General features: G+C 42.7%; 1 protein-coding gene across 1 annotated transcript in view; it reads left to right on the forward strand.

Moving 5' to 3' along the window:
* Window positions 1-13819, forward strand: part of AFF3 (AF4/FMR2 family member 3) — a 658787-nt gene that overhangs the window by 598996 nt on the left and 45972 nt on the right. Inside the window, exons 12-14 of the mRNA XM_036747397.1 lie at window positions 5862-6531; window positions 6562-7151; window positions 12500-12624. Coding sequence (XP_036603292.1) covers window positions 5862-6531; window positions 6562-7151; window positions 12500-12624 — 1385 coding nt within the window. The remainder of the gene's footprint in view (window positions 1-5861; window positions 6532-6561; window positions 7152-12499; window positions 12625-13819) is intronic.

The following is a 13819-nucleotide window of genomic DNA, read 5'->3' on the forward strand; positions in this document are numbered from 1 at the left end:
TAGACATAAGCATCTTTCCAACAGTCATGTTCCGAGGTGTGATGGAAAAGAACAGTGGCCATGGAATCCCTCTCCTACTTATTTCCTGAGTGACTTTGGAGCAAAACATTTAGCCTCTCTCAGTTTCTTTATCTGTATAAGAAGAAGACTAGACTCTGGGTGATGACCTTTAACCCATCCAGCTCTAAGTGTATGACTCTAGGAAGATAAAAGATAAAAATGGTCCTTGACCTTGAGTAGCTTATAACCTCAGAGGTTTTGGGGGCGGAGGGGAGAGGTGGAGAGAAATACACAAACACTGATGTTATAAATGACACTATCCATACCCTTAAAGAAGTATAAACAAAGTTCTATGTGGGGTCTAAAGGAGGGAGAAATTAGATACAGTTGAGGAAATTAGGGATGCTTTCATAAAGGTGAGGGCATTTGAGAGGGGCCTTGAAGGCATGTAATATCACTCCACAGCTGTTTTTAATTCCTCACTCAGAGCCACTCCAGTTACCTAAAGAATGAGAAAACCCTACATGTTAAAGAAGCTATACTCTTATTACTTCTGTACAATCTGAAGTCAACAAAAACACATAAGGGCAGTTAACAGAGTTCTTCACAGCCCACTTGCAGGGAACAGAAGAGACAACAGGCCTCCAAATATAAAAAGAGAAATGTTTATGTCATAATTTTAGAGGGAAAAAAAAAACAAACTGAGTTTAGTGATAAGAAATGGTAAGAAATGTCCTGGTAAAAAGAGTATCAGGCCCTTTGTAAAATGCATAATGTCCAGGATCTTTCAGTTTTCTGATAAAATGTTAATCTCAAACCTCCTTAAATTAAACTGAAAACTTAGCTAAGAAGATCACAGTTACAATTCTCTTTAAAGTAGGTTCTTTCCAAATGTCATTGAGGTAATTACAAAGATTTCAGCTCCCTTGTACATTTCCGCCAGCAACAATGTGGGGTCAATTAACAGAGCATGATTCAAAGAAGCTCCTGACTAAAGAGCTAGATCACAGGTCTCTTAAAAAAAGATCCTGCATAGTTAAAGGTGCCTGAGGCCAGTTACCTTTCCTAGTAATTCGCTCACCTATGAGTAAAAATATGAGAGTATAAAATGCAGGAGCAGCATAAGATATATTAATAATACTCTATCATTTTAAGTCTTGTTTCTAGGAAATAATGTATAGGTTTGACAAAAAATAAATGTTTCTTCTTAGCGCACTACCCTACCCCCCCAAAAAAAATAATAAATGTACTCTTCCTGTACAGGTGGAATCAATTTAAACAGGTTTTTCCCATAAGGAAAAAAAATGTGGGTATATTTATTCATTTATATGTCCAAAATTTAGGTGCATAGACCCAAGGCTGAAAAGAACCTTAGAGGTCATCTAGTCCAGCTGCCTGATTTTGCAGATGTAGAAACTGAAGCCCAAGGAAGTTTAATAAGTTTTCAGGCAATCAACCAAGCATTTATTAATAGAGAGCTGGTCTTGGAGCCAGAAAGAACTGAGTTCATGTCCTGCCTTTGACACAGACTGGCCATATTACCCTGAGCAAGTCTCATTGCTACAGGCAACTCTTTAGACTCTAAATTTGTTTAGATGTTGATCTGCATTGGCAGAATGATTTCACTCGTCCAGGAGCTCCTCATACAAATGAAATCATAGGTCTAGTCCCCAAGCCAAGAGCTATGCACATAAGTTACCCAACTTTCCCAGTCACACAAATAGCCCATGACAGAACTGGGATTCAAACCCTGATGCTCTTCGTCCAAATCTAGTGCTCTTTCCATTACAAAATATAGAGAACATCAATCTGAGAAGAATTTAATTTTACCCTACAGTGTACTCCCCAACAATGCTAAGTATGTATCTCCCTTCTTTACCAAAAAAGATGTGATCGTAAAGTAATAAAACTTGTTTCCACAAAATCACTCTTTACGATCACTCTAGTTACTTCATAGTTTCACCATCAGTTCTACGGTGGGTGTACAGGTGTTCTGGGGATAGGGTTGCCCTAATTAATGTCAATCAATCAACCAAACATTTATTAGGCAATTACTAGGTTCGAGGCATTGGGCTGGACACTGGAAATAAAAGCATCATTAGTTGTATTTAACGAGATCCTACTGTAGTAATAATAATAACAATACATTTCTATGGTGTTCTAGATCATGAAACTGTACCACAGTATCATTTGCCCAATTGTCCATTCATAACATCTCATAGAACGTAGTTTCTATGTAACAAACTGCTCTGTAAAGTCATCTTGCCTAACCCTAAACCAGTTAATGCTTTAGAGATGCCATCAAATCCCCATAACAAACTGAGATCCTAGGGTTGTATCTTCTTGTGCTGCTTTGAAATAGAATTGCTGAGGATGCCATTTCTATCACTGATAACATCCCAAAGTACAAGAAGGAGAGATTTCATACCCTGAGGTACCAGCAGATATTTTAGTTTGCCTGTTTGAAAAAATCCTCTGGACTCATCTCCATTTTTTATGAGTTATTTATAGCCTGAGTTGTTGAAAGCCATTTTATTTTACATAAACCACCATAGCATAATGATGTTATATCCGTGAGCTAACATGAAAGAGTGACTGCGTCCCATTTTTCCATAACTGGTGAGTTATCCCATCCCCTTAGTTGCTTCAAGACTCAGATTTTGGAATTACCTTTTAGCTTCCTTCCCATTATTTTATACATCCTCATATAACTGCTCTCTAGAATACGGAAAAAGATGCTTTTTTCATTCCTATGCCATCTTTTTTTTTCTGGCACACACACAAAGTTCTATGTCATCATAGGATTCACTAGAGAGTCATCATATAAAAAGTAATAGGGATTCATTCATTAAGTTTCCTCTGCCTAAAAAGCATTAGGTACTATAGAAGCTATAACACAAGTAGGCAGCGTTGCCCTTAATGAGCTTACAATCTATTTGGGAGATGGCATAAATAGCAAGAGAACAAAACCAAGACAATACTTGGCAGTGCAGGAATAGTTGTTTAAATAAGGAAACTCAAAGTTAGCTACAGAATCACTGTGGAGGAGGTGGAGTCAAGGGAAGACATCATCTAAGAGTTTACACTTACGCTGTAATTTAAAGGATTACAGAATTTGGATTAGTAAGACTGAGGGTAGAATGCTGCCAGGCTAGAACAATAGATTACACTTGGTACAGGGCTAGTGAGAATGCCCTTAGCACTCTAGCAGAGTGACTATACAAGTCAAATCAATTCAGTTCGAAAATGTTTTGAGCAGTCAGCTAGGGGTTTTAGAGGATACAAAAGGAATGGAATATGTATGTAGTGCTACCCTTGAAAAGCTTCCAATCTCGATAGAAATGAAATAGAGAAACAAAAGATGACACAATAAGGTGCTAAATAATTGTTTCTACATAAGTTCCAAGGTGATTGAAGGAGGCTGAGTGGTATTTTACCCTAAAGTAAGATTGCCATCAATTGCAATATATATCTGACATTCTCAAAGGACCAACACTGGCTAAGTTGGAGTGCGGTGAGAGATAGAATAGTGGGGGATAGTTGGTGGAAGGTCTTGAATGCCAGCCTGAGAAATATGAATTGTATTTGGTAGGCAATTTAGGGATCCCATTAGGTTCTTGAGCAGGAAATGGTGTGATGAAAATGGTATATTGGGAAGATTTCTCTGTTAGTATTCTGTAGGATGAAGGAATCTAAATCAGTCAGTGGTCCCTATAAGAAAATGATTAAATTCTATCTCGCCCTTCTATTCACTGTTTTATTGTTTTCTGAGGAATTTCTGCTTATGACAGGGTTCTGGCTACAGCCCAGATGTATGTATGTGTTTTTTTTGCCTAATTATATGAGGGAGCAAAAGCATGGACTTTAAAATAGTAGAAATTGAAGAAGTGCCACTATTCAAGTAGTGGGGCTAGCAGCTGCAAATCCTGTGCATTGTCAAAAATTCCTGCGGTCCCCAACTTTTTAAAAAAAGCTTTCAAAGACATCTTTACACACTCCAACATTTAGTGCATTTTTATTTTAAAGGCAGAAAACTTCATGCACTAAAATGGCCAGTGATTTGCCAAAGTGAAAAAAAGTGGTGAGGCCAGTTTTAGATTTCACAAAAGTGTTAAGTCCTACTAAATTAGCTTTCCGCTAACCTCTGTTTGTTGAGGAGCTTCTAGAGGCATTTGCTTTGCAAACCACTGCATGCTGCATTTCATTCATTTTGATTAGCCACAATTGCTTTATATACTTTGGTAGGCAGCTGGGTGGTACAGTGGATAGAACACTAAGTCTGGAGTCAAGGAAGAGTTTGAATCCAGTCTTAGTTACTTCCTAGGCTTGTGACCATAGGAAGGCACTTAACCTATCTGATCAGCTGCCTTATCTGCAGAATGGGGATCTAATAGTACCCAATAGAACATAATATCACCTTCCCAGGATGTGAAAACCAAATGAAATAACATTCATAAAGCACTTTGCAAATCTTAAAGTGCTATAGTAGTTTTTTACTTCATAATCATTATTACATTAATAAAGGGCAAATCTTTGTAGAATTTACTTGATCATTTCTCTTTTCAGTTATTTTCTTTTAATCTGGAAAAGTGAAAATATTTCAGATACATTCCTGTCACTGAAAGACTGACTGGAATAGCAACAGATGTCAATGTCCTTATTTTCTGTGATGATGATGATGGGTGTTAGACGGCACTAACCCCACTAGAAATGACTATTTCCTACCTAAATGTCCCTAGTTAGTACAGTATGTTCCCAGGGAGAATCTCTGTCACTGCTTCCACTGCCTTCATTGCTTTCTACAATATAGGGATTTAAAGGGATTGAAGATGGATTTCAGGCTGACAGAGCAAAGTACAAGTACCAGTCCCTTTTGAAACATACTGAATACAACCTTAGCAACCTAGTAATTTCCCTAAAGTTAATGCTCCTACTGTGAGATGACTATACCCTGTCTTCCCAAATAAGCAGTCTTTTTTGCTACATGTACTTGGGGGCGGCCCTTGCACTTTGGTTCTTCACCTGTTACCAATTCTTTACTGCCATACATTTCACTTTAGAAAATATCTTTCTATTCCTCACACAATCTACTTCTCCCCAACTTGATATCATCACGGCACATTAAGAGGCTCTTATCAACAGACTCCTAAAATTAGGGTTGAGAATGGAAATGCCTTGGAACAGAGGCAGTTTCTGGGCTAAGTTAACCTTTAAATTATAAAAAACTGACAGGGAGGGAGAAATAAAAAAAAATTACCAACCTTCCCCACCCCCATCTAGGTGTTCAAAGAGGACTATTAAAATATACATGAAGCAGAAACATCTTGTATGACTTCATATGTATAATGAATACCCTATTTCTTGCCTTCCCAATGGGTAGGGAAGTGAGAGAATAATAAATAATATAAATAAATAATAAATAATAAATTTATATTGTAATGCAAAAATATATATTTTTAAAAATACCCATTAAGGAGCATATTAAATAAATAAATAAAATAATAAATAATAAATTTATATTATAATGAAAAAATATATATTTTTAAAATATCCATTAAGGAGCATATTAACAATGCTTGGAGAAGATGAGGAAGAGGCAGGATGCCATTTCACTTTTTAGGACAGCAAGTCCATTTGAGCAATCAAGGATGTGGGGATGGATGACATCACCCTTCTCCCTTCCCCCTCCGGCTGAGGGATGATAGACAAATCTTCCCTGTCTGCTTCAAACACTACTCCTTAGTCTTCCTTCACACATCCAGAGGAATCCATCAAAAAACCCAAACCACCAGGCCTCCCCCTTAAGTTTCATAAAAGACGTTTTGAGGTGTGTTTTTTATTTGTTTGTTCCGATTTTTTAGCCAGAACAAGCTTCTTCCAACAAGTGGCAGCTGGATAAATGGCTCAACAAAGTGAATCCCCATAAGCCTCCGCTCCTGAACCAAAATGAGAGCCACGGGTCAGAGGGCAGCCAGTACTACAGCCGGGGGAAGGACGAGGTACAGGAGTGCGGGAAGTTAAACACCCTCTGCCAGACGGGCCTCCGAGAGAAGGAGATCAAGAGCGCCTGCAAAGAGGAGCAGAGGCCTAGGACTGCTAACAAGGCCCCCGGGACCAAAGGGGTGAAGCAGAAGTCGCCTCCCACCACTGCGCCTGCGCCTCCCACAGCCGCCGCCGCCCCCACAGCGCCCCCTGCAGTCCCTGCCGCTGTCCCCGCCGCTCTGAGTTCGGGACCCGCAGGGCCCACCCCGGTTGCTGCGGAAGGCGCAGGCGCACCGCCCCCTCCCCCACCCCGGAGGTCGGCCTGCAAGAAGCCCCCGAGGAGGGCGACGACAACGACGACGACCACGACCACGACCACGACCACGGAGAGGGCCTCAGCTAGCGAGGGCGCCAACTGCCACCGGCCGCCGGCCGAGGAGCTGGCGGCCAGCGAGGTGCTGGTGGAGAGCCCCACCCCCGAGCCCCCTAAGACCAGGCCGTGCGGCGGCGGGGGCGCCAGGACGAGCCACCGCAAAGAGCTGCGCTCGTGCTCGGCAACCTCGGCCGCGGCGGCGGCAGCTGCGGCCTGCGAGAAGCGCCGCACGCGGGGCCTGAGCAAGACGGCCCCCAAGTCCAAGGAATTCATTGAGACCGAGTCTTCGTCCTCGTCCTCATCCTCGTCGTCCTCGTCCGACTCTGAGCCGGAATCGGAGCAGGAGGACTATCCGGGCCTCAAACCCCCGGCCGCTGGCCCGGCCCCCTCGGCAGCGCCGGCGGCGGCAGGGGCGGGGGCGGCCTCAGCGGGGGGTGAGCAGCGGCTCCGGGAGGGCGGCCCCGGGAACGGCACCGCCAACAAGGCGGTGGGCTCCATCAACGCCAGGACGTCGAGCGACGCCGCCAAGGAGCTCGAGGAGCAGTTCTACACCCTGGTGCCCTTTGGCCGCAACGAGCTGCTCTCCCCGCTCAAGGACAGCGACGAGGTCAAGGCACTCTGGGTCAAAATCGACCTGGCCCTCTTGTCCAGGATCCCCGAGCCCTCGCCCCCCCAGGAGCCCTCCATCGCCCTGGCCGCCCCCGGCCCCAAAGAGACGGACCCCGGCCCCCAGAATCACGCCCCAGATCTGCCGCCCGTGGAAAAGGGTTTGCCGAAAACTAAGCGGAAACGTAAGGTAGGCTTACGGGGCAGGCCTGTGGCTTTCCCCAGGCCTGGTCAGCTTGTAGCTTGTTTGAGGACTAGAGGCAAGGGTTGGAGGAACCCTGGGTCAATCTGTGGTCAGGTCAGTTCAGTCAACACTTATTAAGCGCTTGCTAGGTGCCAGGCACTGTGCTAAGCACTAAGTTTGCACAAAGGGGCAAAAGACAGCCCCTGCTGTCAAGGAGCTTGCAATCTGATGGGAGACACCATGCGGAGAAATATATAGAGAGTGAGCTGTGTACAGGATAAATAACGGAGGGAAGGCATTGGAATTAAAAAGGGTTGGGGAAGGCTTTCTGTAGAAAGTGGGATTTTAGTTGGGACTTAAGCCAGGGAGGTCAGTATTTGGAGAAGAGGGAAACCATTCCAGATGTGGGGGAGAGCCAGAGAAAATGCCCAGAGCCAAGAGATGGAGTGTTCTGTTCATGGAACGGCATAAAGGCCAGTATCCTGAATCAAACACTGTGTGTCAGGATGTAAGGTATAAGAAGACTGGAAAGGTAGCAGGGCCAGGTTAGGAAGGGTCTTGAATTCCAGAGTATTGCTTCTGGAGGCTTCAGGAAGCCACTGGAGTTGGGATGGGGAAGTAGTGTGGCATGATCAGAGGCTTCGTGTAGGATGGTTTGGAGCGGGGAGACATTTGAGGCACGGCAATCCTCTACTGGGCTATTACAACAGTCCAGGTGTGAGGTAGTGAGGGCTGGCACCAGAGCGGTAGCAGTGTCAGAGGAATGAAGGGCGGGGCATATTGGAGAAATGTTGCAAAGATGAAATGGACAGACCTTGGCGGAAGATTGGGTGGGGGCTGGGGGGTGAGAGCAAGAGATAGTGAGGAAGCCAGGAAGACTTGGAGGTTTGTAAGCCTGAGGGACTGAGACGATAGTGTTTACACTCTAAAGTAATAGGAAAGGGAGAAAGGGGAATAGGGTTTGGGGGAGAGATAATGAAGTTTGTTTTGGACTTGTTGCTGTCAAGATGTCTACCAGACATCATCTAAGCAGATCTAATATGCCTCCATCCAGTAGACATCTTAAATTCAATGTGATAGATACATTCATTCGGTAAATAGTGGTTGGGCCCCTGCTATGTGCAGGACCCCGTGCTAGGTAGGCTCTTTGAAGGACACAGAGATGTGTAAGGCTCAATAGGTACATACAGTCTGTCTACTGGTAGCTTCTAGGGTCATTGGAAAAATGGCTTCCTGTAGAAGCCACAAAAGTATCTGGTAGCAGGCAGAAGGTAAGTACTCGAAGAGTGGACAAGACCCAAGAAGTTCTGCAGGTATTCTGGGGATAGAGAGAACATCTCTGGATGGATAGTGATCTGGGAAAATCCACAGGTGAAAGGAGACTTGAACTGGGCCTTAGATGATAGGTAGCATTTTGATGCAAGGAAGGACAGTCCAGGAAGGAAAGGTGGAGGTGGGGATCCCCAGTAACAAAGGCAAAGCAGCAAGAAGGTGAAAGGTCAGGTGACAATAAGACTCAGACCTGTTTGAGGATGACCAGAGGATTTCTCTAAGATAAGGGTCAAATTGTGAAAGCTACAGAATACCAGGCAAAGGAATTTGGACTTTATGCTATATAGGAAATGGGAATTGGAAGTTTTGAGCACAGGGGAGGCATCAGCCCCATACGTGAGTAGCTTAGGTAACAATGGGAAACACCAGTAAAAAACTGACCCTAGTATCCTTTGACAGTGATCAAAATTCAGGACAAGCTCTTTAAATTATCACCATTTTAATTATTAGTGCAAATTTAGCCTTCTTAAATTTTTATAGCATCTTACAGCTTTCAAAGCACTTTCACAAACATGTTTTGGAGGCTGAGGTAATTGGATATTAAAGGCACTAGATAGGTAATCAGGAATCCTAGGTTTTAGTTGTATTCTCGGACAGCAGTTCACTATACTTAGTTACTTTTTGTTTTGCGAGAAGCATTTCTCATCATCTCGCTCAATTTCTCCATTTGTAAAATGAGGATAAAACTCAAGAGATCTATGTGAAGATGATTTAACAACAATAAGAATACAACATAAATGTAAGGAGTTACAATTAACATTCATCCTCCTGCTGTGAGAGCTTGACTTTGCCATTTCAGATTCACTGAGCCAAAGGGGAAGTAGCAGCCATCGGTCTGTTTTTAGCCCAACATTGATGTATTCACTGTCCTAGAAGTAGAGATGTGATAGATCATTCAAATGTTGGGTGATTACTTCAGGAACTTTAGCCAAGCTCTTCCAATGACCCATTGAGAATCTATTGAATAATGCCTTACCGACTTCTGTAGATGAGTTCATTGAAAGCAACTTGTTTCCTCCCCAATTCTAAGCAAAACTTATTTTTAAAACTCCTTCCCTCACCCCCCACTCCAAATAGTGCTTATCTGTCTCAAACTTGCAAAAACATCAAAACTACCTTATAACACATCTCACAATAGAGTAAGATTGGATCCCATGAGATTCCATGTGTTAAGTATTTGCTTACTGAAATACCCCCCCCCACCAAATACTCCATAATAATTTGACCTCATAGTTCTTCATGGCATGATGGATAATGTTATTATGCAATTCCACCAAATCATGTAGTAATCATCAAATCCACACATATTTTCTTTGGCCCTTAAATTTCCATTGGCCTTCTCATACATTTACAATTCCTACTATTTACTTCGCCTAGCTTTTCTTACTTCCCAATTCTGGCTCTCATATCGATAGGCTAAGTGAACAGAAACCTTTACCTAAAGTAGACATGCTCAAAGCTTCCTTCTGCAAACACAGATTCCCACATGAATAAAACAGAATGAAAATAAAAAAGACAGGACGGGACTTAACTCTTCTTTGGCCTGCTTCCTTAATATTCATTAGGCCATTACTAATTTCTTTTAGGCCTTGAACACATGGGCCAGTGTTTATTTTCATGGCCAGTTTTCAGAAACATTGAAAGTCTCCAGGGAAGGAGATGCAGCAACCTCTGTAAGTGACCCAGTCCATTATCTCATAACTCTCCTAGAATCCTGGGATATACAGATGTATTCAGTGAACCTCGAAGGCCTCAATGCATTGAAAAGACTTTAACTTTAGCTAACTATTTAGGACCATAAAGTTGTAACTCTCAGGAGTCCTTCATATCCTCCTCCTCCCTCCATGCTCCACATCTTCAAATTCCATACCTTCTGAGGGCAAACTGAGGACAAGACTGAATGAAAAGCTTTCTGAGTAGGAGGGTGGTTTAGCACTAAAAGTAAGGGAGGTTATTCGTGCTTCCCAGGATGTCTTTGAGGACAGGCATTTCAAACTGCTTGAGAGAAGGCTTAGTGACAGGGGTGGCACGATTGGACAAAGGGACTTTTGAAAAAATAAATGAATGTGGGACTCTTTTCTGAGGAGCCCTTTCTAAGCTCCCTTACCTCTACCAGCGATACTGGGAACACTTAAATAAATACTTATTGAATTCAATTGAAATGGGGAAGATGGAAGCAAAATTGACTCCAAAGTGTGGAGGAGGTGGGTAAATAGTTCCCAATTCCCCTGAAGTGAAAAGGCATGCAGAGAATAAGATGCAGGGTATATTTTACCACCATGAAGATTTCCCTGGAACTTAGGATCAGGTTTTGGTAGTGCCACTAAACTAGGGGGGGAAATGCCAATACTCTTACTGTCCTAAGTCCAATACAGGTATTCTTTTAGGGAAGGAGTTCAAGTCACAGTTATCCTCCCTAGACTAAAGCACATGGCACCAGTACTTTCCCAGAGGTGAGATGAGTGCTCTGGGTAACCACTGCTAGGAGACACTGAGAGTTCAGAAACATTTGGGGGTAGAGAGGAAGTGGATGCTTGAGGAAACAGGTTTATATGCTGCGCTTTTCTTAATTTAAAGTACTCATTTTCCCCTGCCCTTTTTTATTTAGTTAATTTATAAGACTGCATGTAATGTATGGCTAATATAGAGTATTCCTTGTATGATCTAATGTAATAATCAATAAAATCAAGTACTGCGGAGATGAAGGAAACACTTTTCATGGATCCCTTTACTAGGCATTATGGAGCCATAAGACACTGAGCACATTATGAGTCCCTATAAAATGTTTGGGATTGGGAGAGTAGTAAGACGGGCTCCTAAAGATTCTGAGCCATACGGTGCTACATCTATTGGGCCAGGTGGGGGCAATCAGGGATCTTTGAGTAAGTCCCCCTAGACTAATATTTTTGCTCGAGCATCAGGGAACAACTAAGACAGGGGCCATTGGGAATACGTTGACAGCTAGATAGATAAAAAGTTAGAGACTTTCTGTCCTAAATGAAGTAGCCCAATCCTTGGTAAACAGTGGATGTGGGATAATTCCACTTCTCATGTGATATGTATACTTGACCTGCAGCTTGCAGTAAATCCTCTATGAATCCTGATGTCATGGAGAAATGGAATTTTGTTTAGCACAACCTACACTGTACTCCAATGACTCCATACCCTTCTAAAGGAAACAAGTGTCTTTTAAGTACAGTTGTAGGACTACCCACCAAACCTGAAATCTTCCATTTCTCCAAACCCATCATTTCCAGGTGGGTTAAGATTCTTTTTTTTTTTTGCCTTTTTTTTTTTGGCAGGGCAATTGGGGTTAAGTGACTTGTCCAAGGTCACACAGCTAGTACAAGTGTCAAGTGTCTGAGGCCAGATTTGAACTCTAGGTCCTCCTGACTCCAGGGCCGGTGCTCTACTCACTGCACCACCTAGCTGCCCCGTGGGTTAAGATTCTTAAGGATCCTAGGATATTCCAGCATAATAAGTTAACTGAATTTAAAGGACTGAGGACACTAACTACAGTTAGTCTTTGATTTAAATTCATAGGAGTAATGAGTTTCAGAAGAAAGTTCTCAAATTGTCAGTGACCTCACCGCTCTAAGCCCAGAGGGTACACAGTTGTTCTGACATTCTCTGCTCCAGTTCCCAAATATGCCAGAGCAAGTTAAATTGACGTTTCTATCTTAATTAAGAATTGGCCTGCCTTTTGGAGGGTTTAAATACTGGCCCAGGATGCTGGCAGAGAAGACATCATCCTTCAAAACATTCTCTGTAGTACTTTGATGATGGAGTTATCGTTTTTCTCTTAAATAAGCTGTTTTAATACAACGGAATCTCATCCTATTTCAGTGGAAGGTTTACTGTGAAAATACACTAGTAGGGGTGAGTGTTACAAACAGGCCGCCTTAATAAACATGAATGAACAAGAGTAATTTAGGGGCTTCTTCTACTGGGGTCTGCCATCATGAGTTATTTTCTGTTGCCTTTTAAAAAAGGTGATCCTTTTTAACCTTATCTTCATACAGTGTGAAAATGAGGAGGAATTTAGGGAGATCAAGAAGACTCAGGGAGAGAAAGAGTGTTCCTCACGACTGACTACTTTGGCCAACAGCACTTCATCGACAAGCCATTGCCACTTGAATACCAATAGGTATGTGTTTTCCTTTTGAATCTGAAGTTGAGCTACTAGCGATAACAACTGTTTCAAAAGACACTCCTACCCACTCCTTCAAAGAGGTGGGAGGTTTGTAGCTTTGGTATGTTGTACATATTTTCAGACCGTTCAGTGTATTGATCAGTGTATTGATTTTGCTGGTGTTTTTCCTCTCCTCTAACATAGTATTTGTTATGTAGAAGCTTCCTTCCTTCCTTTCTTCCCTCACTCCCTCCTCTCCCTTGGTCCACGTAGGGAATCATACCCTTACCTGCGGGTGCTCTGCCCAAAGGAATGTAAATTTTGATGACTGAAATCTAGCAAGATAGATTGAGGTTTTTTGTTTGTTTGTTTGTTTTATGGACCATGTCTTAAACCCAAATTACTCTGGCTGTCCTTGATTGGCCCAGCCCAGGTGTCACTTGGTTACTCTTTGGATTCTGATATCTCAGAGTGAGTGTAAATAGCAACTGTTCTGTTTTGGCCAGAAACCCAGAGGGTCTTCCCTTCCTGGATTGATTTCTTCCCACCCCCTACCAAAACTAGGTAAAAGAGGCCACTCTTTGCCTCACTTTTACCTAGCTTTAATTACTGAATGGGTGTTGTCTTAGTCAAACTGAGATCTGGGAAAGGCCAAGGCCTCCTGCTACATCCAGGGCCATCTCTAGTTGTCCTGATCTACATCTTGTCACTAGACCCAGATAGCTCCAGAGGAAAGAGTGAGGCTGATGACTTTGCTCACCGCTCCCTGACACTTAAATCCAGTTCACTTGTAAGTCATGACATCATCTCCCTGATGTCATGGTCCTCTTTGAGCATGAAGGACAGACAACAACCCATTATGTAGGATGACTCTGTGAGAGAGAGAATGGGAAGGGATACTGGGAGAACTTTTGGTGATGTAAAAAAAAAAACCCAAGATATCAATTAAAATTTTTTTTAATGTAAAGTTAGTTTTAAAAAAAAACTTTCAAAAGTTGTATATCATGTCACGGCCAGGCCAGCTTCTTAATGGCTAGACCCAGGTTGGAACTCTAAATCTACCTGGAGTTGAATCACAGAGTTGTAGTTAGGTGAGGGTTGTTACTTGTCTTCGGTGATAGAGTGTACTATCCTAGTACCTGACTGCTGCCCCTGTGGTGAAGGGATAATTACTTTGCCCAAATGGAATTAGTTTGGGACATACGATTTT

Source organism: Trichosurus vulpecula, chromosome 2 (assembly GCF_011100635.1).
Source record: "Trichosurus vulpecula isolate mTriVul1 chromosome 2, mTriVul1.pri, whole genome shotgun sequence".
NCBI classification, from domain to species: Eukaryota; Metazoa; Chordata; class Mammalia; order Diprotodontia; family Phalangeridae; genus Trichosurus; species Trichosurus vulpecula.